The sequence below is a fragment of the Brachycentrus maculatus genome, unplaced genomic scaffold (genome assembly GCF_059751285.1).
Source record: "Brachycentrus maculatus isolate JH-2025_06_01 unplaced genomic scaffold, ASM5975128v1 h1tg000029l, whole genome shotgun sequence".
Lineage (NCBI taxonomy): Eukaryota > Metazoa > Arthropoda > Insecta > Trichoptera > Brachycentridae > Brachycentrus > Brachycentrus maculatus.
The window spans coordinates 546,756-574,606 of record NW_028280783.1 but is presented as its reverse complement, the minus strand read 5'-3'; the positions used below and the strand labels follow the sequence as shown (position 1 = coordinate 574,606).

The 27,851-nt window shown below is 31.4% G+C and overlaps 1 protein-coding gene across 3 annotated transcripts in view; it reads left to right on the top strand.

The window, feature by feature from the left end:
• The window catches only part of LOC148312893 (uncharacterized), a 69,921-nt gene that overhangs the window by 33,565 nt on the left and 8,505 nt on the right, over positions 1–27,851 (top strand). For 2 of the 3 annotated variants that reach the window (XM_088271229.1, XM_088271224.1), the window contains exons 3-4: positions 25,858–26,070; positions 26,523–26,952. In XM_088271229.1, coding sequence (XP_088127355.1) covers positions 25,858–26,070; positions 26,523–26,952 — 643 coding nt within the window. Of the gene's footprint in view, positions 1–25,414; positions 25,554–25,857; positions 26,071–26,522; positions 26,953–27,851 lie in introns of those variants that run through there. The other variant, XM_088271237.1, reaches the window with a different exon arrangement.

The window sequence follows — 27,851 nt, the reverse complement described above, 5'->3', positions numbered from 1 at the left end:
ACATGAATACACTTGACTTTATGAAATCTCTGTTCAATTTCCAGATGATATGTTTCAATTTCTAGTATGTTTAAACCATTATTATTATTAAAGTTTGAAAAAAAAAAAGCGATATATTTATGCTATAATCTGTCACTTTAATACGTAATAAAAATGAGATAATCTAATAAAACCAAAGCGTTTCTTATCCAAACTAATAAAAAGCTGCCATAGATGTTAACAAAATATATATCGTTCTGTCTTAAAACATAGGTTATGTTACAGAAAAAATCCGGAATTTTTGTAATACTTTAAGAATCATTAGTTACATTTGCTTCAATTTTAAGCATATGAGATGCATTACCTCAAAGAATTTACCTCAAAAAATACGTTTTAATTGGATCAGGATAGAGGGTAGGATACAAGGGGTATGGATTTGGTTTATTTTTTATTTATATATATATATATATATATATATATATATATATATATATATATATATATATATATATATATATATATATATATATATAAAACGTGGTAATATGTTTCATTGAAATTGGGTGTAAATAATATGTAAAGTGGGTGTATAATAATAAAATAAACAATGTGTGGCTTTGTTATTAAAGAAACGACAGTAAAAGTTTTTTCTTAATTAATCTTTACAATAATTTTCTATCTATCTGATTCTAACAGTTCACAATATTATATTTTTTCTACCTGATGTCTTTTGTTTATTCAGTGTGACGCATGCGACATCTGGTGGTAGATTTGTACTATGTGTAGGTACTTAATAAAATGTATAGGTAGGAAACTAGGTATTCTATTACACACACATATATATATATATATATATATATATATATATATATATATATATATATATATATATATATATATATATATATATATATATATATATATATATATATATATATATATATATATATATATATATATATATATATATATATATATATATATATATATATATATATATATATATATATATATATATATATATATATATATATATATATATATATATATATATATATATATATATATATATATATACATATATATATTTACACATCCCCCGATTATTTTGACCCCAAATCTATCCAGATCCTTAAGATATGTGTGTTGAGATAGTTTTGGACTTTTGGACACGTGGGACGAGCAAGTGAGAAGGTTATGGTAAAATAAATATTTGAGTGGATATAATCTGAACAGAAGCGGAGAAAGACTGAGGAAAACTTGGCATCATTAAATACTTGGAAGTAAATCGAGCTTAAACGTACATTATAACGTATGTATGTAAGTTAGTCTATTTTGTATATTAAGAGGGTTGTTAACATTGTGTTATGATAATACACAAATAACACTCTCCTTATCATTTTTCGTTTGTGTAACATAATACCACTTAAAAACGTGGTATTACACAAAGTAAAATATGGATAATAAAGAGAGTGTGTTCAACCAACTGTTCAGGACCATCCTGAAAGATTCATACAGCTTAATATCATAAATTAATGGCCATTATTCTCTTACCTACCTAATAGGTTTATAGCAGTGTATATAAAGAAATACAGATAAATTCACTCATTTTTTCATCGTTAAAATTATTTTAGAAAAGCGCAAATGATTCATATTTATCTGTGAATCGTCAAAACGATCAATCACTTTTTTTCACGCGTTATTATACATATTTGTGTGCACTGAGTTTTTTTTCCTACGGGTTATCGTTAAATTCTAGTTAGTTTACGAGTTCTAATCTCGTTCCTTTTATCTCCGTGATTTGTCTTGCTCACTTATAACTTTATTGTACGTTAAATCATTTTTATTGGGTTGCGTTCTACGGCGGTGGTTATTGCTATAAAGGTAATTTCGTATCATATTACAAATCAGGCATTATTTAACTGTGCAGGTTTGCTTTTTTTTTAATTTAACGTATTGTAGTTATCGGGGTCTTAAACTTCCCGAAAACAAAACGATTATTAAAATGTAAATACAGTGTATATTACATATATTACATATTACAATAAATTGCCTATACCCAAATTAACCAGCTACCTAACATATCGCTCACTCCTTTCAAGAACGTCATAAATCAAAAATCGACAATTTTCAGTTGTGCATGTTTTCGGAATGCCCAGAAAATGAACTATATCTGAGCAAAAGAGGCATATTTTAAAGTTAATATTTACCCGCTACAGGGCAGAAAATGTTGTTTTTACATTTTGAAGAAAAGGTATTGTTTTATTATTTTTTTTAAAGAAACTAAATATTTTTCAAATGGAGAAAAAACCTTCAGGTTTTACCTAAAAAGATCTCTGTGTCATAGTGAAAAGTTCAATAAGTGGCTTGATATTTATTTTTAATACATTGTGTTATATTTTTAAACTTTAAAAACGTTTTCCTGAAAAATCAAGTTTTTGATTTATGACGTTTTTGAAAGGAGTGCGCGATATATAAGATAGAACCCAGTCTCTAATCTAATAGAAAGATCTAACATGAATAAACTAAAATAATACTTTATGGAAATATTTGCGTCAGTGATTAGTTTTATTTTCTCTTTTTTTTCTCTTAAAACATGCTTCTTACCTGATGTTTTTTTACACGCCTATTTACTGTATATTTTATTGCTTTATATTTTCCAATTTTTCCTGTGTTTACTTGTTTGTTACTTTCTTATCTGTTTTTCAGTCTTGTTAACCTTAATCCCATGTCCCTAAATGAGAAATGGAATTTACTCATTTTGGAAATTACTGATTTTGTTTTCTTCTTAAAACACCGTTTTCTTATTGAAAAAATAAGTTAGTCTTCGAAATAAATATATGGTTTTGAAAAGAAATTATGGAAAGGTTAGGAATTTAAAAATTATGATAAAGATATTTTTACAAAATGTATTCTAAGAAAAACTCAAATTTAAATATATTTATATATATATATATATATATATATATATATATATATATATATATACACATATATATATATATATATATATATATATATATATATATATATATATATATATATATATATATATATATATATTTATATATATAAATATATATATATATATATATATAAAGGGTCCGCCAAATAACTTTTTTTTTTTTAAAACAGGGCGCAAAACATCGAGTGTAGCTTCGGCTGTGTGGCACGTAGCGCCGTCCTGTTGAAACCAAATGTTGCCAATATCCTCCTCTTCAATTTTTGTGAACAAAAATCCGTTCAACATGGCCCGATAACGATCGCCATTGACTGTAACGGCCACTCCTTGCTCATTTTCAAAGAAAAATGGCCCAATTATGCCTCTGGACCAAAATCCGAACCAAACAGTGACTCGTTTTGGGTGTACCGGCTTTTCAATGTATGCGTGCGGGTTTTCTGTGCCCCAAATACGACAATTTTGCTTGTTTACATACCCGCCAAGATCAAAATGAGCTTCATCCGAAAAGATGATTTTTTTGGCAAAATCGGCATCTTCTGTAAGTCGATCGCAGGCCCACTCAGCGAAGCGAAAACGCATTGGATGGTCAGTTGGCTTCAACTCCTGAACCAATTGGACTTTGTATGGCGTCATACCAAGGTCTTTATGCAAAATTCGTCTCAATGATGTCTCCGAAATGTTCAATTGTTGAGAACGACGGTGAATTGATGTTGATGGCGCTTCACGCACACTTTCTGCCACAACATCGATATTCTCGGGTGTACGCACTGTTTTTGGCTTTTCACGCTTTGGTTTATCGATGAGGATGCCAGTTTCTTTCACTTTTTTCACAAGATAACGAACATACGGAGCTGACGGTGCTTCTCTTCTTCCAAAAACCGTACGCAATTTTCGCACACATTCTGCAACATTACCATGATTTTCAAAGTAATGTCGCAATATTTCCCAGCGTTGTTCAAGCGTATACACAACCATATTCGCTTAGCGGAAGGATAAAACTAATTATCTGTCAAATCAGACATGAGCTAAGTGTTACCATTCACGAAATAAGCACTAGTTGAAAAAAAAAATTTTAGATGGCGGACCCTATATATATATATATATATATATATATATATATATATATATATATATATATATATATATATATATATATATATATATATATATATATATATATATATAGATATAAATAAATAAATGCATCATTGCTACAACACTTTTTGTGGATTTTTCCAAGACAGTGGTTAGTTTATACGTGAGTCAATAATTTAAATATGATAAATGAAGATTCATTTCTTACAACATTTTGAGTGTGTCCAAATACTTGTTCACAAAATCTAGATTATCTCCATTTACAGGAGTTACCTTCATATTATTCTTTGACATCTCTTAATAAAAAGCTTCTTTACATATCACCAATAGATATCTCTAGTGAAGTTCTAGTGATTCAAGAACAAGGTTTCTAAATTGGTTCATATATATATAGAACTTCCAAGAATTTGAGTAGTGTGGTTGTCAATAATGGGTAGAATTGGTGAATGTTACACGTGTGTAAAGTGATCACTTAAACCAGCCTATAACGGTTGTCAGCCCCGTAAATACCCAGACTTCCATATTCTTCTTCATCTTTGATGAGATGTCAAAAAATAATATTTATTTATTAGTTTGGTATGGAATTTAGACTGTTATGGAACCAGACAGTCGATATCCCCGATGCTTCCGACGACCATATTTAAATAATACATTTGGCCACGACGTCAAACATTTTAAACTGCGTATTTTACTTGAAAGTTCTTTCTCGATTGGGTAATTGGTAGTATAAATAGTTAGATAGGTACACAAATCCCTCTATCATCTGCAGAACAGTAGTTCATGGTATACCATCTCGGAGGAGATGCAGTTATGTTGTATGGGGGACAGCTGGTACGTTTGAACAGATTTACCGTTCACAATTCCCGATATAAAGAGTTCATTCCACGATCCAGACTCTGCTTTTTATGCTATTTTAAGGCAGAATGTACTAACAGTCTTTAGATTATATATCTTCTTCGATACATCTCGCAGTTGTTGTAATACTGCGCAAATTTTATCCACGTTTTGTTTTTGGATGATTCCTAAATAAAAATAGATAAAAACACAACAAATGAACAACAAGTAAACAATGGTACTTAAAGAAACAGCTGATAAAATCAGCACATTTTCTTCAATTTTTCTTTACATTAATGACACAAAATAACGAAAAAATCAACAGAAACAAAGTTTTAAGCTGGGAATATGACACAGGTTTAATCACTTTATAAAATTTACAACCATATACTCGTATATTGTAAATTTATGTATGTATTCCACCCATGTCCGCCTCCGTAGTGTAATAGTCAGCACGCTCGGCTACTGTTCTGGAGGTCCCGCGTTCGATTCCCAGGGGGGATCAATAAATATAAGTAATTTTTTCACTCTAATATTCATTGAATATTACCCTGGACTGGTACCTGAAGCTGAGGGCTGATCACCTTTCCTTCATGTGTAAACGATCAAGATAACACTGCGGTTATATGACGCAGTGCCCTATGCACCATTGGGGTGCGGATAAGGGTTTTTTTATTCCACCCATGATTAACAACCTATTGTATATGTATTTTCTTTACCCATGATTGACAAACATACATATAAGTATACGTTATTCTTGTGTACATTCCATTTAAAAGGAACGATTAATTTTTCACATTCAAGTGTACTCGAAATATTCTTGGAATTATGTTTTTGAAGGTTGCAATTATCAGATACCTACACCTCCAAAAAAATTATAACAGTATAGCGCTCTTGAGGTAGTATTTATTGTACGAAAATGGAGCTATATAAAGTATCCAAAATAATTTATTATTTATTTATTACTATAAGAATAAAACCTGTTTTTTCCACTACTTTACTAAAGTTTGTTGTTGTTTTTAAATAACCTAAATAAATTCATGTTACCCAGGTTAACATTGTGAATTATGTATGAAATAAATAATGGAATGTTTACAGAAGAATACTATTACAATTGACAATTATTTATACTCTGTAATAAGCAAAAAAATTATTACGACTTTGAAAAATATGAATATTTTTCTTAATAAATAAATATTAAAAAAAATTCACATTTTTTTGTTTAAAATTCTAATTTTTTGTGTAGCTCGTGCTGAAATATCTTTGGCAATACGTGCTAAGTTCATTTGGTATTAAATATATAAAAGTATCTAAGTATTATATTTTTGGAACCAAGCTTAAAATGATTCTTTAAATCATTTTGAGTAACACAAGTTTATGTCGAAATTTTGGCCATACCAAATCATAAAATCCATTTCGAAGTCGTGGTGATCATAATATCCTTTTAAACTATAGAAATATGGTTTAAACGGCGAATTAAGCATACATAAGGCATGATTAACTATTTCATAAATGAAGTAATAAGTCTAAATTAGGTAGCGCAATGATTCTCTTTTCAGACTAAGTTCCGACGATCGAATATATTCGTCCCGAATGACGCACAAAAAGTTCTGATGTGATTTCGTATTGTGGAACTTTGCATTTATTGCTCCCGTGAATTGGGAACAAAATAATAATATATACTTAACTAATTTATCAACTGATGGCGCCATTATCAGCTATACTTTCAAATCTATCAAAACAAACTTATTAAAGGATTCACCAACATTGAATATATGCATCTTTCAAAAGTTGGGCAAAATGGTAAACGTTGAACAATATAATATAATTTATAATGATCATTTAATCCTGTCAAATGTCAGTTCAAGTATTTACTTATAAAATTATGTCGATATATTTATGTCGACATAATTTTTTTTGCCCTTATAGCGAAACAAAATCATCACGAGTTGTCGGAAAACCTTTTACCCTGTGTACATACATAGAATAATATTATGTTGGATTTAATTTAAAATTGATTACAACGTATAAAGATTACAATTTACTGCCAATATAATGTCGATACTGTTTTCTTTACACTATTGTGGTTAGCTCGCTACTAATTTGGTGTCTTTTCAGTACGTGTTGACACAATGATCCGGTTATTACTATTCATTTTACAGATTCCGTTACATACAGGGTTGCCAAAACGAAACATGTTTTCGTTTTCGTTTAATTTTTTTCTCCATTTGAAAAATATTTAGTATATTTGTAAAAAAAATAATTAAACAATACCTTTTTCAATTAGGTAGACGTTTCGCAGTCAAACGTCTACCTAATCACGCCACGGCGCCTGCCGTAAAATATAAAAATTATTACTCTTTATATTTTACGCTGATTATAAATTTTAAGCATCGAAATACGTATCTATATATAAAACTGAAATATTGTCGATGTTGCATTTACGATATGTATGAATAAAAAATAATAAAATGTTCTTCCTCGGGATTCAACGTATTCTACATATCGCTCACTCCTTTCAAGAACGTCATAAATCAAAAATTGTACATTTTCCATGTTTTCGGAATGCCCATAAAATGTACTATACCCCAGCAAAAGAGGCATTTTTTAAACTTAATATTTACCTGCTACATGGCAGAAAGTGTTGTTTTTGCATTTTGAAGAAAAGGTATTATTTAATTATTTTTTTAAATATACCAAATATTTTTCAAATGCAGAAAAAACCTTCAGGTTTTACCTAAAAAGATCTGTTGCACAGTAAAAAGTTCAATAAGTGGCTTGATATTTATTTTTAATACATTGTATTATATTTTTAAACTTTGAAAACGTTCTCCTGAAAAATCGATTTTTTTTATTTATGACATTCTTGAAAGAAGTTAGCGTATACAAAAAATGTAAACTTGTTATTTATTTATGGTATAAACATCAGAGATATCAATCAATCCACACTTGTTTTTATCTGCGAAATTCTCTTATTGATCATATTACATATCTGTGCGGAAACGGAAGAGAGGCACAAGTCTGTACCATATACCACGGGGCTTCCGTGTCATCACAGATATTATCTTCCGCGAAACTTTTCTTTTATTTGCAATGAAATTGTGTTCGCGCGTTTTGCGCTAACCAATTAGATGAGCTGCAGCAGTTAGAGACACCAAACTTTACAATGACGGTTTTTTTTTAACATGTACAATTTTCACCTACGTAATGACATCACGCTTCGTATGCGTTCCCGCTACTTAAATAATTAAAATGTATATAAATATATATATTTTTATATATTTATATATATATATATATATATATATATATATATATATATATATATATATATATATATATATATATATATATATATATATATGTGTATATATATATATATATATATATATATATATATATATATATATATATATATATATATACATATATAAATGATGTTTTCAAGGGTCAGCTAGTATGTAAAATAATTCGGGAAGAATCTTACATACATTTCTTAAAGGTCTCTGCTTATCAAAAAAAACTTATTAAATTCATCCATAGATGGTGTAGAGAGTATGTGAAAGATGATGTCAATTGAAGCATAAAAACAACTTACGAAATTTGAGTAGTGTGGTTAATTATGGGTAAATGTGGTTAATTATGGGTACATATTACATTTGTGAGTAAGTATTTGGACACACTCAAAATGTTTTAAATAAATTAACTGGTCAAATTATAAGCTAAAATAATAAAAATGAAAATTATATTTTCTGGCGTTTCTCATGTATGTGATTATAATCCAGGATTCGGACCTCACATACTAATAAAAGAGTTTATGCTCAATACAAATATTCTTTCCATCTCACCAATAGATGTCTCTAGTGAAATTATAGTGATTCAAGAACAATGTTTCGAAATTGGATCATATATAATTTATAGAACTTCTAAGAATTCGAGTAGTGTGGTTGTCAATCATGGGTAGAATTTGTGGATGTTACACGTGTGTAAAGCGATCACTTAAAACGTGCCTATGACGGTCGTAAGTCCCGTAAATTCCCAGACTTCCATATCCTTCTTCATCTTTGTTGAGACGTCAAAAATGAGTATACTATTATTCTTTACTATGACTAAATTATTTTGTTTGCCCACACACAGGCCATGCCTTTGTGGGATCTTTTTTTGTATTCATTTTTGTATTTTATTAATATTTTTTGTATTTGAATTTATGCTATGTAATGCAAAAGAATTTAAAATAAAAATTAATAAATAAAATGCTCAATAATAATATATTTAAAAAAAACTTTATTATAAATTTAAATAGTGGCAATCCTATTTTCTTCGCCTTTCGATTTGCACCGAGACACAGAATAAGTGGATCATGATGACAATAATTCTATTACCATTTATTCAGCATTCGCAAACTCGTTCACGGCTTAAGGCGTGACACCATTTTAAGTATAATACATAGACTATCTTGCTCTATGATCTGAACCATTCTTGTTGAATCCGGCGGAAAGACCTACACGAATTCCGACATATTGTACCCACAACTTATATCTAGTACCAACCTTCTTATGTATGTATTATCGATGAGTCATTTCCTAAGCCAGGAACTCGAAATTAGGTTATAAAAAATAAAATGTAAGATCATAGAGTTTTTTTTTTAAACTAATTTATTTACTGGTTATTTAAATTAGATCGAGGTACTTCGAAAATGATTCCACATTCTCGATTTGCAATAGGTATTATTTGACGTTGGCTGATTTTCGCAACAAGGCATCAAATGGATAATGTAAATGCAGGCACTACAGATTACGAAATAATATCTATAGGTGCGAGGTAAACAATCGTAAATCCACAAGTAAAATGTTCAGGAGAGACTTATAATGTTTTTCTTTTAGAATTTATCACAGCTAATTTTTATGAAGTAAACTTTAAATGATTGATTTTAATATTATTTGTTATAACTACACTTTGTTAGTACCGATATGTACCAAGAACACAGACTTATTATACTGTCCCCATTTTTACTAATATGTATGTAGAACAAACGTTACATTTTGCTTTTTTTTATGGTTAAACCTTTCATATAATTTTATTTTTTTGACATCTCATCAAAGATGAAGAAGAATATGGAAGTCTGGGCATTTACGGGGCTGACGACCGTCATAGGCTGGTTTAAGTGATCACTTTACACACGTGTAACATTCACCAATTCTACCCATTATTGACAACCACACTACTCAAATTCTTGGAAGTTCTATATATATATATATATATATATATATATATATATATATATATATATATATATATATATATATATATATATATATATATATATATATATATATATATATATATATATATATATATATATATATATATATATATATATATATATATATATATATATATATATATATATATATATATATATATATATATATATATTATATGAACCAATTCAGAAACCTTGTTCTTGAATCACTAGAACTTTACTAGAGACATCTATTGGTGAGATGTAAAGAAGCTTTTTACTAAGCAGAAACTCTTATATTAGTATGTGAGGTTCGAATCCTGGATTATAATCACACACATGAGAAACGCCAGAAAATACTATTTTCATTTTTATAATTATTTTCTTTCATATAGTTATTGGGTTTATTCTAAAAAATGGTTAACGATTAATTTATAAGATAACGATTAAAAACCTATCGCTGTTGTATAACGTGCATTCAGTTTTTCAAAATATAAAATAAAATTTCCGTTAATACGAGATTTTTATGTTATATTTATCATGATCAATTCATGCAAATTAAAGGAATGTAAAAAAATTCAACTGTCAAATTGATGTTTCTTAAACGAACAGCATAAAGAATGTGCTGATATAATAGTTTTATTATACATTTCGTTAGGCGCAACGAATCGGATTGTTGTATTGATTTTTAGTACATAGGGTACGGAGGAACGGTATTTATTTGAAAAAAATATAATTTAAATAGATACGGGTAGGTACACGGACAGAGACGGAGAGGCGCTAAGATTTCCAGAAAATGTTCAATCATCAATTTCCCACTCGGCCATTATTTACCTACATTTTATAACGGATCTTTTTCACAAGTAGCGAATCTTTCTTGATTCAAACATATCACAATTCTAACAAACGATATAAAAAGGGTAGGATACCGAGGATAAGTATCTGGATTTAAGTATGAACTTGTCGTTACATAACAATCTTTTGAGAGAAACACTAAATAACTCCATTGAGCACTAATATTTATTTCATTATTGGTCATTTTTACTGCAAATCGAGTAATAGTTATTTAGGTTAACTTAGAATTATGAAATCGACTTTTATGTGTGGAAATTCTAAGGCGTGAAGCAATTACGATTCGTGTACATATAGGTGAAATGTTAAATTATATCATAATGATGATTTGATGTACCAAGACATATTATGATTTGTGGAAAAACGCGTTTTGCGAAAAATGTGGTATGGGGAAGAAATATGCACGAAGGCGTTTCTGGTGTACCAACACAGTTTAAAAAACAGCATTAGTGATGTTGATAATGTAACGATTATTGTACATTCAAAGTGCATACTAAGCCAAGAGATACACAAGTAGGTAACTTAAGTGGTTTTTTTTAAATCTACACACAGTGACAGTGACGTATTATGTGATTTCGAATCGGCGAGTGAACTGAATGCTAAGTGCAACTTAAAATAGCTTACTTATACCACATTACTTAATAATTCCTTGGGTTACATAGACTTATATTACTGACAGGGTTTTCGCATGTGTGTATATATATATATATATATATATATATATATATATATATATATATATATATATATATATAAATATAAATATATATATATAAATATAAATATATATATATAAATATATACATATATATATATATATATATATATATATATATATGTATATATATATATATATATATATATATATATATATATATATATATATATATATACATATATATTTATATATATATATATATATATATATATATATATATATATACATATATATATATATATATATATATATATATATATATATATATATATATATATATATATATATATATATATATATATATATATATACAACATTTTGAGTGTGTCTAAATACTTGTTTACAAATCTGGATTATAACAGATTAGGAGTTATTTTTTACATTGGTTTCAACTTCAATCACCTACAACCTTATCTTAATATTGTGCATTATTTTTGTTTTTTCTTAATTTTTTATTTGACATCTCAATATAGATGAAGAAGAATATAAAAAGTCTTGGCATTTACTTAAGAGTTTGATTAATTTATCTAGATGTTCTATGAATCTCAGTAGTGTGGTTGTCAATCATTGGTAGAATTGGTGAATGTTACACGTGTGTAAAGAAAGTGATAACTTAACCAAGCCTATAACTATCATAAACCCTGTAAATGTCCAGACTTCCATATTCTTCTTCATCTTTGTTGGGATATAAAACAATGTATATTCTTAGTACTGATTTAATTCTTTACGATCAGTTTTAAATGAAATTAGACCCACAATGGTAGAAGGTTTGGCTTTATGGAGATATGTATATATTTTTAAACAATTATCATTTACATACGTGTATGGGAAACAGAGTGTTAGTTTTAAGTACAAGCGCATAATGTTTGGCTCGCTGTCAGGGAAAATACGCGGTTATAGTGTATTGTTAATCTAGAAAGTGAAAATAGAAAGTTGAAGATAAACAATAGAACAGAAGAGCGAGGACCTAAGAAAATTGTGTACCAAAATAAGATTAAAAGGATACAATAAATGACAAAAGTTTAATGGTCTTCGTATGCTAAGTAGATATTATATATGAATGGTAAAGGTTAGGTTTTTAACATCGCATGTATTTTAATTATATTCAATAATACAATAAAATCGTCATCATCTTCTTCCTCTCTAGCCTTTTGTTTTCCACTGCTGGATATGGGCCTCTTCCGTATTCTTCCATTTCCTATGGATAAAATCATGGATTGTTATAAACTTCTTAATCTGCAGAATCGAATGGATCATTCTCATGATGTGTTATTATTGGCTAATAAATTAAAATCAAAAATCACTAGACTATCGGTAACATTGTTATTGAAATCTTTGAAGGTTTAAACTTAAGATATTTTAATAAAACGAAAAACGGACACCGCTATGCGTCATCAACTTTTACGTCATCGGGTATGTTATGGGGCGTATCCCTTTATGTATCTGCTTTATAGAGCTGTAATAGTAGTAATGTGGATTCGTTTCTGTGACGTCATTCGTTACCAACTTACGAAAACAACGTTTTTACTACGGCGAATTTTGCAAAAGAAAACTGTGTATGAAAATATTGATTTTATCGGCTGTTATAAACACAAAACGAGTCTTACACAATCCTTTATAGGTTAAGAATGTTAAATTAGATATTCCTCCCGAATGATAATACCCTATTGCCAAAGCTTAGTAACGGGCAGTAAGTACCCTTCAGGTCAGTAGGTCGTGACTCGATCCGGGTCCTAAAGAACGCGTTCTTATCAACCTTCGACTGCCGTGTGAATGAACGGGTGATCTCACCTATCGCAATGCCAATTTTTATTATAAAATATGTAAAGTAACTGGAATATATCATCGCGTCAGCATCAGGCATTGACCTCATTGACACGGATACCGCCGGTGCTAGAAGGTGCTTCCCAATACCATTAGTAATAAAACAATTATAATAAAAATTTATCGCGCGTCCGTTTCGTCACTGAAGAATCGACTATGTGTGACTTCGAAACCGCTATTCGCTGAACCCAAAAATATATTAAAAACGTCTTATTAATCACTATTACAATTGTTAGATTGTACTGTTTTTTTTTTTTTTTTTTTTTTTTCCTCTCCCTCTCACATTTTTTTGCACCCTGCTTATATATGCAAGGTCATGTTACGGGCACGGGATTCTTGCACTTTTGCTTTAGTGCTTTCGGGTATGCATTATCTGGGAGAGAAAAAGAGGTTAGAGCAGCGTTCAGCCGCTTCACTCCACTGCATTGAGCTCCGTAAGTATTATCCGGCTCCGACGTTTATCCTCCTTCATTGTAGTTTTTCATCTCCACAACTAAACTTTCCAGGTAGTCCAAGTATAATTTGGAGACGACTCCGCTTTTTAGCATCTCCTGCGGGTTCAGGGAGTCGATGTTGTGAGCATCACACTCCATTTGGAGAATCCACCTGTTTCGCTCAAACATTGGGCAAGATCTCAGTACGTGTTCCACAGACTGAGCAGTGGTGCCATCACATGGGCAGCATGGATCAGGACGAAGGCCGAAACGGTTTAAATAGACTCTAAAGGCTCCATGTCCTGTCAGCATTTGTGTGAGAAAATATTTTCTCCCGTGTTTGTCTAGAATAGAAATAGCATCTTGCACATTTTCAAAAAAAAGTCTTGTGGTCTTTCCACTTTCAGATGCTTTATATATTTTGTTCCATTCCTTTAAGGATTCTTGATGGTACAAACGTTTCACGTAGCTCAGTGGAATCATTGAGTAAGTTGGCGCCGAGTTTTTGGTGGTTGCGCGTTTTGCAAGCTCATCCGCACGTTCATTGCCTTTAAGTCCTACGTGCGCCCTCACCCACATCAGGTGTATTGGAGAGTTAGCACAACGCAGTAGCTCGTGTATTGAGTTAATAACGCAGTTTGATGAGCAGTCCACCTGCAGGGCTGCTAGCCCCGATTTGCTGTCAGAGTAAATGTTAATAGGACTCAGTTGTGAGTTTTCCTTACTCCATTTTACAGCTTCTCTTATGGCTATCAGCTCTGCTTGAAAAACACTACAGAAAAACACTAGATTGTACTGTTTCGAGACTGTTTCGAGACAACGTCTGACGAGAACATATCAATATTGGAAAGCTAAATTAGCTAAATAAAGCTAAATTATTTACGTGTAACTTACTAATTAACCATCACGCCGCTTTCCCGCAGGGGTAGGCAGAGAGAATAGAACGCCACACCACTCTGTCATTGCAAACATTCTTCGCCTCTTCCACGTTCATGCCTCCTCATACATACCCGCCGATTGTTTCGACTCCTAACCTGACCACCAATTTTCAATCATAGCCAATTTTCTCATTTTTAGCGAGGCGATGGTTCGTGTCCGTAGCTGTAAAATTGAAAAAATATTTCAAACATTTTTTTAACTCCTTACCTTTCAAAAACTGTTTTCTTTTCAAAAACATACTTATATTTATTTGGAAGAAAAACTATTTTTTTTAAAAACGGTGTTTTAATAAAAAAAATCAATTGCGTCAAATGTTAACTGGTTTTAGAGGAAATTAACGAATACTGGGCCTTAAGAAGTAGTACATTATTTGTAGAAAGACATGATGATTATTTATTTTAAAAAAATCAAACACTTGTATGATATCACTTATTGAGCTTTATTTTATTACATACGAGAAAACTATAGTTGTTTTCATCGACAGGTGATAAGTAATAATAAATAATTAAAAAAATAAAACTCTATTTGGACCTGTCTAAGTCGAGTCAAAACTGATTACATTATTAAGGCATACATAATTAATTATTACATGTACACGCACACCACATTATCCGGATTACTGTGAAAAAAACAATTTACATTTATTGATACAACTACGTTTTTTTTTTAATAGTAATTTATTGTTTTAATTTATCCGACTACGGAAGGTTTTTACATGGAGGACGAACGAGAAAATCATGCCGAATTTTCTCAACTAATTGAGAATCGAAGGAAGTTGCCGCATAAAGCATGCACAATGAATTCAATAGCGTGTACAAATTTGAATGAGATGGTCAAAGTATTTTCCGTAATGACCTCCCTGGACGGTAACTGATAACCACAGTACCTTTCAATTATAACTTCTCAACTTGGTTCACATCATTCATATTGTTCATTTTTCACAGAGTAAACAATCTGACTGAATCACGATCTCCGTATTGTATTCAATTTTCTGACTTTCACCATTGCAGATGTGCTTATTTGTTTATTTCAATTGCGTACATTTTTTTTTAGGAAAATTATATGAAAATTACGTTCACGTAACTTGACTGACAATTTTTTTTTGATAAAATTATGTATAATATATATATATATATATATATATATATATATATATATATATATATATATATATATATATATATATATATATATATATATATATATATATATATATATATATATATATATATTTATATATATATATATATATATATATTTATATATATATATATATATATATATATATATATATATATATATATATATATATATATATATATATATATATATATATATATATATATATATATATATATATATATATATATATATATATATATATATATATATATATATATATATATATATATATATATATATATATATATATATATATATATATATATATATATATATATATATATACAGTATCTACTCAATGAATTAGGGCCACCCATTATTTTTTTGAATACTTTGAAATCTTTTGGATTATTATATTTATTTTACATAAATACTTTAAGTTTTCTATTGACATCTAATATCATGTATATTACCTTCAATAATATGTAAAATATACCTGGATTATTTAAGCCTTTACAAAATTTCAAACCCTTTTTCTGAGAAAGGTCCCTAATTAGCACAGGTAGACAGATAGTTGAAAGTTCAAAAAATGGTCCTATCTCATTTATTAGTGAAGTTTCTTGAGTTCTGGTTGTTGTTTTGTTCAGAGAGGTTATATAGTTATCGTGCCTTGTAAAAAAACTTAATTTTTAATTTTATTTCATAAAGTATAATTTTTTTTCGTAAACACAAGTGTTTTTTTTGAAAAGGACAAAATGGGAAAAATTAAAGACATTTCTGAGGAAAAAAAGTCTAGTGTTATAGTGCTACTGAAATTAGGAATATTATCTAATAGAGAAATTTCAAAAAAAGAAAACGTTTCTCATCAAACAGTGGACAGAATTACAAAATCAATAAAAAATCAGTCACCCGCCACCAGCAATCGGCGAAAGAACTGTCGTAGAATTAGAAAAACAACACCGAGGACTGATCGAAAAATCGTTCAAAGTGCCTTAGAAAACCGTAGTGCATCAGCAAAAACATTAAAAATAAAATTGGAAGAAGAGGGTATAAATATATCGGTATCAACACTGAGGCGTCTTTACGAAGTAAATCTGAAGCGTCTTTACGAAGTAAATCTGAAATGCAGGCGCCCTGTAAAAGTACCAAAATTGACACCATGAATGAAAGCGGATCGATTAAAATGGGCCAGGCTACATCGAAATTACTCGGTAGATGATTGGAAAAAGGTATTTATTTAAATTGAATTTTCAACATATCATTTTAGTAAATAAACTTATATATTTGAATTAAACTTAAATTTTCATTATTTTTCAGGTCATCTTTAGTGATGAGTGCCGGTTCGAAGCCGTGACAGAGAGCCGTCGATTCGTCAGGAGAACACCAATGGAACGTTACAATGAGGCCTGTGTGGTAAAAGTTATCAAACACCCCCCTGCAACAATGATATGGTCATGTATTATTAACAATTTACCTGGGCCGTTGTTTTTCGTGGAAGGAACAATGAACCAAAATTCCTATAAGCAGGTCCTCGAACGAATTTTATTGCCCTTCTACCATACACTCGACCCAACAGAAGGTCCATACACCTTCATGCAGGATGGGGCACCTTGCCACCGGGCTAAATCAATAATAAAATTTTTGTCTAACAAAAATCTGCCTTTGCTCCCCTGGCCTGGAAATTCTCCGGACCTTAATCCTATAGAAAACGTATGGAGCATGTTAAAAAATAAGGTATACTCATTTCAAAATCCAACAGTAGACTGTCTAAAAAAAAATATTCAAAAAATTTGGTCAGAAGACGAAGAAATAAAAAACATGATAAAACAGTGCATTTTAAGTATGCCAAAAAGAATTGAGGCAGTTATTTCTGCCAAAGGTGGAAATACTAAATACTAACTATATTTATATGAAAATATATGCATAATTTAAGCGTAATAAAGTGTTCATGTGTAAATAAAATTCAATGTTGTTTTATTCAAGGTTTTCTCTGAGTTATTCCTGTTTGAATTGAGAAATTGCGCGAAATTCTGCGTGGCCCTAATTCATTGAGTAGATACTGTATATATTTTTTTTTTTTTTTTTGTTAAATAGTGGTAATTACCAAGTAAATCTTTAATTCAAAATGAGTAGATATTAGCACAAAGTGATCCGAATCAATTCATATACTTATTTTTGTTAATTAATTTTACCCCTATTAATAATATATAATATGTGTATCATGGGTGTATACATTCCAGAACACATTAAGCCATAAAAACATGCTGAGATAATGGAGTTTATTTACATACTACGCTGATGAACACCAAAATGGATTTCTATGATTGATGACTATGTATATTTATTCTACGTAGTGGGATTTAATTACTTGTATTTGACCCGGGATAAAACGTTTTTGGGCGCATTCGAAATCCCGTTGTGGATTCCGTTGGGCAACATTCTCGGGTCAAGGACACGACCCAAGGTTAATATCGTTATTTACATACCATACGTATGTGTGTTAATACATATGTGAACGTGTAACGTATTTTAATACTTACTGATATTAATTTCTCTACGTTTTCCGATGGGTATCGATTTACGTGTGAGACGAACGACTCGGGCTTGGGTTTCCGTGGGATACTATTGCACTTGTCGTGTGAAATTATTATGTTATGCTTACAGAACACGACCGTTTTCCGATTTCCGAATGCACGCAACCCATATACATACTCTGCCAGTTCGTTTTTTCCAGATGGAAAATATTCCGAATTCCGGGGCTTTCGATTTGGTTCATTCTGAATAAAGTTTATCTATTAATATACTATGTGTATATATATATATATATATATATATATATATATATATATATATATATATATATATATATATACATTTTATTATAATATATACATTTTATTATAATCATTATGAATGTAACGTACAAGAAATGAAAGTAAATTAAAGCACTCCTTTATTTTGTTATTTAAAAAATATCCACCCAATATATCACTTTTTATTTTATTTTATTATTTTGATAATAAATAAAATTATTTCTTATTTTAATACAAAACAAAGCTCAATATAGCATCGGTTGTTCTAGAAAATAATTTTAAAAAATCTTGATTCAACGTTTATTCCGTTTTTTGAAATTTTGGAAAACCTGATTTTGGAAAGCCCGATCCACATAAATTCCTGTTCGAACAGGAAACCAGTAGATCCGATCCTGCCTAGAGGGATTGTTATTTTTCTGTTAGGTGGTTAAATTGTTGTTATTTTAGGCTATACATATAACCATTTGATGTATGGTCCTCCAGGCACTTAATTGCAAGAAAGGGAAGAATAAAAGGTTCCTATTAATTCACAAACTCGTGAATTCCCGTCCCTTTTGAGTAAGTGGCAGGGCGCCAGATCCGGCGCTTCCGGGCTAGTTGTAATATATGAGAGTTGCCAGTTACCAGAGAATTTATAATAAAACCTGTTTCGCCAACACTTTCATGATACGTTCATCTAATAGCGCACTTGGTCGGAGTTGACAATAACTTGATACTTGGCCTCAAATAGCATTCCTCCCACTAAGACAATGGCTCGCGACACACTTTTCACCCAGTAACGAGCGACTCGCTCATTGCCATGGGAATTTCCCGGTTGCATCTCCAATCTTTAATACTGTTTTAAATACGTACTAGCACATCACGTGATACTTCTAAGGGGGCGGACAATTTGAACTTTTATAATAGCAAGGAAACGTGTGAGAAGATTACAAATCTAGCTATGAATCGGGAGGGCATTGTATCATGACATTTAAAATCTAGCCATGAATCGGGAAGGTATTGTATCATAATATTGGAAATAAATCTATGAATCGGGAAGACATTGTATCATAATATTTGAAATCTAGCTATGAATCGGGAAGATATTGTATCATAATATTGGGCATCTAAAACGACAGATGACAAATGACACTTGTCGGATGCGTTTGGTCAGAGATTTTACGCGCACATTAGACCATAACATTGTTAAATAATACATTTTAAATGTTGTTTAGAATTTCAGGCGTGATTTGCAAATCCTCTTTGACTTGGCATGCTAATTGTGATTTTCCTAGTTTTGTCACAAATTACTTCGTTACGAAACAGTCGATTTCTCTTTTAAAATGTCTCTTTGTTATAACCCAGTGATTTTAATAAACTTTATCTATAGTCTATAGTATTAACTGCTTTCTTCCATGTCCACGCGTTGATCGAATCGTAATTAGCTTTATTATTCACTAACCGAAGATGGCGTAATGTTTTTAGTTGAGTACCTACGCAGATGATCTTTGTGACCATGTAAAACAGCTATCAAGTACTCGATAAACACAGTTTTCTGTAACGTAAACGGTAATATCTCAATCGTAAGTAGGTATTTCAATTACGTTAGGTTTCGAAACAATTTAATGAACACGCAAAGGAAAACATCGAATTGTAATGAGTCAGATCCTTGAATCGTTAACACTCATTGGGATTCGTATGAACTTTCACATCCGTATTTACAGGTACAGCTCAATGACCTGGTTCAAATTAAATATCGTTCTGAAAAATACTTTCAGGCTGCATTTCCTTTTAAGTCATCAATAACTAATTGTTTGAATACAAAATTCAATACCTGTATAACAATCCTTTTTGAGTTTATTAATGTAAACACGACTAGATTATTAATTAATTGCTTTTCAGTTTATATATTTTTTTATTTTGGCGTTGAATATCCAGCAGTGGAGGTCAGAGGGCTCATAAAGAAGAAGAAAGAAGTTTGTATTTTCTCCTGTTGACCTGTAATTCTCGAAACTAGTTGTGTTTACATTAATAAATTCAACAATTGGTCTTATTGCATACAAATGTTTTATTTTTATATTTAAATCATTATGTTATTCCACAAAGCTAATGTCAAAACTAAAATTATTAAATTAATTGATCTATTTTTCTACAACATTTTGAGTGTGTCCAAATACTTGTTTACAAATCTGGACCAATTATAGGAGTTATTTTTCATATTATTTTTTGGTATCTCATCAAAGATGAAGAAGAATATATTCAAATACTTATATATATATTCATAGACATCTATTTTTCGTTTATTTGGAGATCCATAGGACTCAACATGGTTTATGTATTACCATATATATTGTATTGCTTTTATTTAAGATATTGAAATTGTGAACGATGAATTACATGTTGACTGTGTACAGATTTTTTGGGTCTCGGTTTAAATCTAATCAATGACACCAACAATTATTTCTTCCTAAACTGTATTTTTTTACATTTCGAGTTATTCTTTGATGGAAAATGTACACCATATGCTTTCTGTTAAACCTTCATTTAAAGTATTTAGTACCAACAGGGTTCATCACATTCTGTCGAAGCTGTTGGAATTCTTTAGATAAAACCTGACCTAAACGGATCACCTATTCACGCTCGAAGATAATTTTTTAGTTACGTAAAGTTTTAAGGATAAACAATTATTTAATCTTAATGGAAAAAATATCATAAAAGTGCCTTTTGAAATGTCTATTTTATCAAATATTTGGGCCGTTCAGCATTTTTTCTCTTAGTACCTACATAATAAGTACTGATAAAAAAGCAATCCCTAAGTGACACTAGAAAACACGGTAACTGATAAACCTCCGTGTTTTCTTTCATTAACACTTAAAACCTTAAGCGATTTGTGTTTAAATGTTCGTTTTCATGTTGATCTACAAAGTTTCCAATGTTTCCATTGTTGCTCATTTTACTATATACTGTATAATTGCAAAGGCCTCGATTTCGAAGACACCTACAAAACAAACAAAAAAATAACATCACTTGAAATCAACAGAATAATTATGTATCTGAATCTTAAACACAAAAGCAAGATCAAGGCATTTTAATTATTTTTAAAAAACTTTGTTATATGGATAATTGAAAAGATTAAAGTTCTTTAAGGCGGTATGGACATGTGGAGCAAATGGATGACGATCGATTGACTATGAAAGTATAATTGGCGAATGTGAGCGGGAGAACAGAACGAAGACGAGCGAAAAAGACTTGGCACGATCAGATCAATCAGAACCTAAAATCTGATGGTGACAAAAATCTGCGTAATCGGAGGACAAATATGACTAGATGTATGGATGTGAAGGAAGCTAGGAGTGTATGTCAGGACAGAAGAGTGTGGCGTTTCATCCTCTCTGCCTACCCCTGCGGGGAAACGGCGTAATGGTAGTGGTAGTAGTAGTTTATACATTTCATTGTGTAAAGATATACATGATTGCAATCATATAAAATTCACCCTGCATTTTTGCCTGAAGCGCAGAACTTCGATGATAAATTAAACGCTGCGGTGTTCCAATACAGTTCCTTATGCATAAGAGTTAGAGGACGAAGATAATCAGTCATTATTTTGTTCTGTAAATCAAGCTACGACTGTCGTTTATCAGAAGCCCTTGTCAAGGGCGGTAAGTCGAGGTATTCCTTCGGGTTATCGGGCTCGTATCCTTTCCGCGTGTGTAAATCCCTGTGTCATCAGTGCGCCGTAGCACTGCCTCGCTCCCCATTCCCAGACGTGGAGGTCTCGGTCGTGATCTCTGGGGACCTACTTATCACGAAGCCAAACTAACTTGTCGCCTCGCTGCGGTTACAAAACAAATGGTTTGTACACACGATAATGAAGCGCGGTTTTCTCTTTTGCGGATTGTTAGGGCTCAGAAACAATACGCCTGGGTTAGAAAAGTCACGTTTTCGCAGTCATTCCTAAACGAACGTTCACCACCCTAACCTTTACAAATTCGAATAAGATACGCATTTCGGTGAATGGGCTTTTGTTATTATGTTTAAATCGTTTAAAATGTAACGTACGCATTGGCAAAGTTGCTTATGTTGGCGTATTACCGTCAGCAATAAAAAGCATGACTCGCCTTCGTACAATATGACAATTTTGACAATACAGGTACGTATATTAAGAAAAAACAACAGCAAAACGATAAACAAGTAAAAATAACTATAGCAAAATAAATAACAACGAAATCTACAAATAAACACATAAAAATTAATAACAAGTGATAAAAAACAAACTATAGAAGAAAGTGCAATAGACTCCTGACTATCGACCCACCGAGATGCGATTTTTATCATCTTCGAATTTTTTCCCCGAAGATTATCCTGATCTTTTCCCACTACTTCCTCCAGGATTATCGAGAATTATGTACATACGCATTTAATTTACTTTAAGTGTCAAACGTCTCACGAAACAAATATTTGGCCGGCATTTAGATCCCATGAGTGTTTACAAAAGGTGCTATATTTGTATTTTCGCATGTTACAATATCCGGACAAACTGGGTTATCAACGCCTGTGATGATAACCCCTTTCTTCAAAAATAAACTCTCTCTTTTTTAGTACTTTTTACTATTTAAAAAAATTACATCCGTTTGTTTACCACAGTAGTTCCCAAACTCTTTTGGTCTAGCGCCATCGCCTTGGAACGAGTGACTGATCTCAATCGATCAGCGTTTCCCTAAAAGCGCGTTTACATTATTTAGCAGATTAGTTCTCTTCTTCATAGCATTTCAATTGAGGAAAGGCAATTGAGATGGTATGGGCACATAGGGCGTAGAGACCTGAACATATTGTAAACCAGACGATTGCCATGGATCTTCCTCGAAAGACATCTAGAGGTAGACCAAAAAAGTCATGGATGCTACAGAAAGATAACATGTTTCGAAGACATGGCCTAAGTGACGTTGTATATGATAGAACAGCCTACAACCTTAGGACGAGGAGAGCTGGCCCCAACACAGAAGTTGGGATTTCAAGCGTTTCTCGAGTATGTGAATATAATCCAGAATTCGGACCTGACATACATATGGAAAAAAGCCTCTGCTTAGTAAAAGCTTTCCTCATCCCACCATAGATAGCTATTATGAACTATATACTGTACCGTAAACGTCTACTGTGTTACGAGTTTCATCAATATATGTAGAAGTTTCGAAATTTTGAGTAGTGTGGTTGTCAATCATGGGTAGAATTGGTGAATGTTACACGCGTGCAAAGTGATCACTTAACTAAGCCTAAGACGGTTGCAACCCCTGTAAATGACCAGACTTCCATATTCTTCTTCATCTATGTTGGGATGCCAAAAAATAATGTCCATGATTTTTAGTTCTACCGTCAGTTTTTTTTTCTGATGCTTGATCGACACTCAACGAGTAATTCGCGAATGTAAATGTCAGGCCATCCGGTTTATCTATGAATTCCGGTGGCAGTGGAATCCTACTTCTGTAAGGACGTTTGTGCACTACACGGAATTTTACCGTCCGGTACGTCAGTTAGCATATAAAACGGATGATTGGCCTGGATTGGCTTGTGCTTTTGTCCATCTTACTTCGGATCGGTGCTCTTGATCGGTGCGTTCACACGTTGCGCGTAAATTCGATCACGCTAAACTGTCGTAGTCGTTTTCATTTTCCAAAACCGGACTGCCGGACGGTAAAATTACGGGTAGTGCATAAGCGGCTTAAGTATAGTAAAACGCTATTATTATTTATAGCGGTAAGTGATGGTGCGATGTCACGACATGAGTGCCGAAAAAACTTGTAACTTAATTCATGTACTTGTTGAAATAAGATTTTGCTGGCATCGGCAATCATAGACAAACCGGATAGTTCGCGCAATTATTCGTCCGTGTATACAAGCCATTATATTTTATTTGAATATTTTTTGGCATCATGCCGGTCTTATATTTTTTTCATTTTGTAAATTATAATGATTCGGCTTTGTTAATTAATAACATTAACATAAGTTTCGCATAGTTTATAATACGTTTAATATGTTCGTTTGAATATATTCAATGCAAATAACCTACATTCGTCCGCAATCAGGGTTGCCAGTGTCCGGTTTTAAATTATAAAAAACCGGACCTCTGGATGCCTGGTTTCTCAAGTGATGCGGAGAAATATTTGACAAAAAAATATGAAAACTTCTTCGTTAATTTTAGCATTTTTTTTTAATGTAAATTCCCAGATTATTATTCTAATTTTATTTTCAAAACGTGATTATTTCTTACTTGAATTACAAACTAACAATCTTATAATAAAAATTATGGACTTAAAAATTTTCAGTCTCAACTCAAAATGTCAGAAATTTCAGTAAATATATTTGGAGAGATTTATATGGTTTTCATTACAATTAGAATCAAATAAACTTTATTTTGTATTTTAAAAGCATTGTTAACTTTGAGGTACCTATGGTAATATAACACTCTCCTTATCATTCATCGTTCCCTTTGTGTGATACCACTTTCAAATCTTGCAATCTCTGTTCTAAGTAAATACTTAAGTAAGTATGTACTTGTTATCACGGCAACGATACCATCATCCAAAAACATGCACGCTCACAATAATGCAATATGTCACCAACTTACTACCTTGCTGTCTTTCGATAAACAAATTTTGCAATTGAAAAGTAAGAATGAATTGTTTTTTTTGGTTTAACCAAAAAACAATCTAACAGTCGAATTTTGGAAAGAATAATTGCCTGTGCAAGAAATCTTCACCAATAGGTTAGTAAATAAAAACAAATATATATATGGCTCAGGCAAATCAATACCGAGAAGTCGGAATACGATTTTCCTAATCAGGTTCATCTTTACAATCCCAACTCCTTGCCCGAGTCACACTCGGTTTAACTGAAAACTGGATAAATAAACAAAAAATCTAAAATAACTCCCTTTACATGTAGAGAATAGATATTCCTCTGAGTATTCAGCATTCTCTATAAAAATGTTGGTATATTTTTAGGTTTCTAGTGTTTTTTTTTAATATTTAAAAAAAACATTAATAAGATTTTTAATTTATTGTTTCTAGTTCTGAATGTAGCCGCTGGTAAAGCGCCTATGCAGATCAGCACCGAGCAGGGTGGTATTCCACAGCGGGCCATAGATGGCAGCACATCGTCATTCTTCAGTCCCGAGACTTGCACCCTCACCAAAGCGGAGAAGGTTCCGTGGTGGTATGTCAACCTCCTGGAGCCTTACATGGTGCAACTTGTCAGACTTGACTTCGGAAAACCATGTTGCGGTAAGTAAACCATACATTTTTGTTTCCTTGCAAGCTTTTTTTTAGCCCTTTGCTCCTAAATTTCTGAATCGTTGAATCAGTAACCGATTAAGAAAACTGCGTTTGTAAATGAGATTCACTTCAAATTGGGATACAGTCACTCAATCAATGGATAATTAATATCCCATGTTCCTTTTCAAAAGCCTGTCTAAGAGTAACATTGACAAAACAGTTAAGTCCAAAACTTATTTTATAGGAAATAACCTGTCAATTCAATGAGAGAACTGCACTTTCAACACTAGTTATTTTAATTTAAAACCAATGCTATTAACAATTTTAACGTTTTTTAATTCATAAATGAATATATTTTTATATAAATAAATAAAAAATACAATATGTCTAAAAACCAAATGAAAATAATGGTTATAGTAGCAAAAATGAAGATAAATTCTAATAGCATTATTTTGTTGAAGGTGCGAATAAACCCGCTACAATTGTGGTAAGAGTTGGAAACAATCGTCCAGACCTGGGCACCAACCCGATATGCAACCGCTTCACTGGATTCTTGGAAGAGGGCCAGCCGCTATTCCTGCCTTGCAATCCTCCAATGCCGGGAGCATTCGTGAGCGTCCATCTGGAGTCCCCGAGCCCCAGCCAATTGTCAATCTGCGAGGCATTTGTGTATACGGACCAAGCGCTGCCCATCGAGAGATGTCCTCAGATAAGAGACCAACCTCCCGGGTCAACAGCCACTTACAACGGGAAGTGCTACATATTCTACAAGCAGCCGCTGAAGTTCCGAGAGGCGCTGGCCTTCTGCAGGAGCCGCGGAGGGACTCTCGTGGATGAAAGCAATCCTGCGCAGCAAGGCTTTATCAGCTGGGAACTCTGGCAGAGGCACAGGTCAAGCTATTGTTCTCCAACATATACAAATGACTTATATTAGATATATCAAAATTTAAGGCACTAACCCACTAACTCAATGAAATAAAAGCTTATCAATTTGTACAAGTATAATTCGAGTTTTGTAAAAACTCAAAAAACTTTTTCAAATTTTGATCTCTTCAACATTCTAACAAAATTGTTAGAATCATGTTTGAAAACCATTTATGCATGAAATAATGTTTTTTTTAGTATACAAATTTTGTTTCTTTCAATTTCGAATTAACAGACTGTAACTGCAAATTACACTTCTTCCATCTGCTGACTTATTTACATATAGGTTATAAAAATATAATTCCGAGCGCTCAGCGATGGATCATAATGTCTTTATTGAACATCATAAAAAAAACTAAAATATATTTATGAACAGCCAATCCTCACTTGACAGTCGGCCTCCATCCTTATAACCACATAAAGCAGTCTGTAAACACTTCTCGGATAAACAAGGGAACACTGTTTATGACTTGAAGTTTATCATTTCTAATGTTGATGGTGGGATGAGAGGTTTTCAACAGTGCGTAGTGTTCGCAGGTCATCAAGTGAGGAATGGTTATGCTTCACTTATATTAAATAAATGTCACCAGTTTGCGTTTAAAAACTGTTAGCGTCTCATAAACTTAAATCCAATTGTGCGACCATAAAAAAAATGTGTGCGTTCTTCATAATCTTATTGGCGTATGATTTATTTATTTTGTAATATTTATAATAATCAAAATCATAATTATACATTTAAACTATCATCATCGCTTTCTTAATAATAATGTTTGATTGATTGTCTTAGGTTTTAGATACCAAATATCATCATTATGCCAAAACTTTATAAACTTTCGATGAAAGTTTTAAAAGGATGTTCTTGGCAG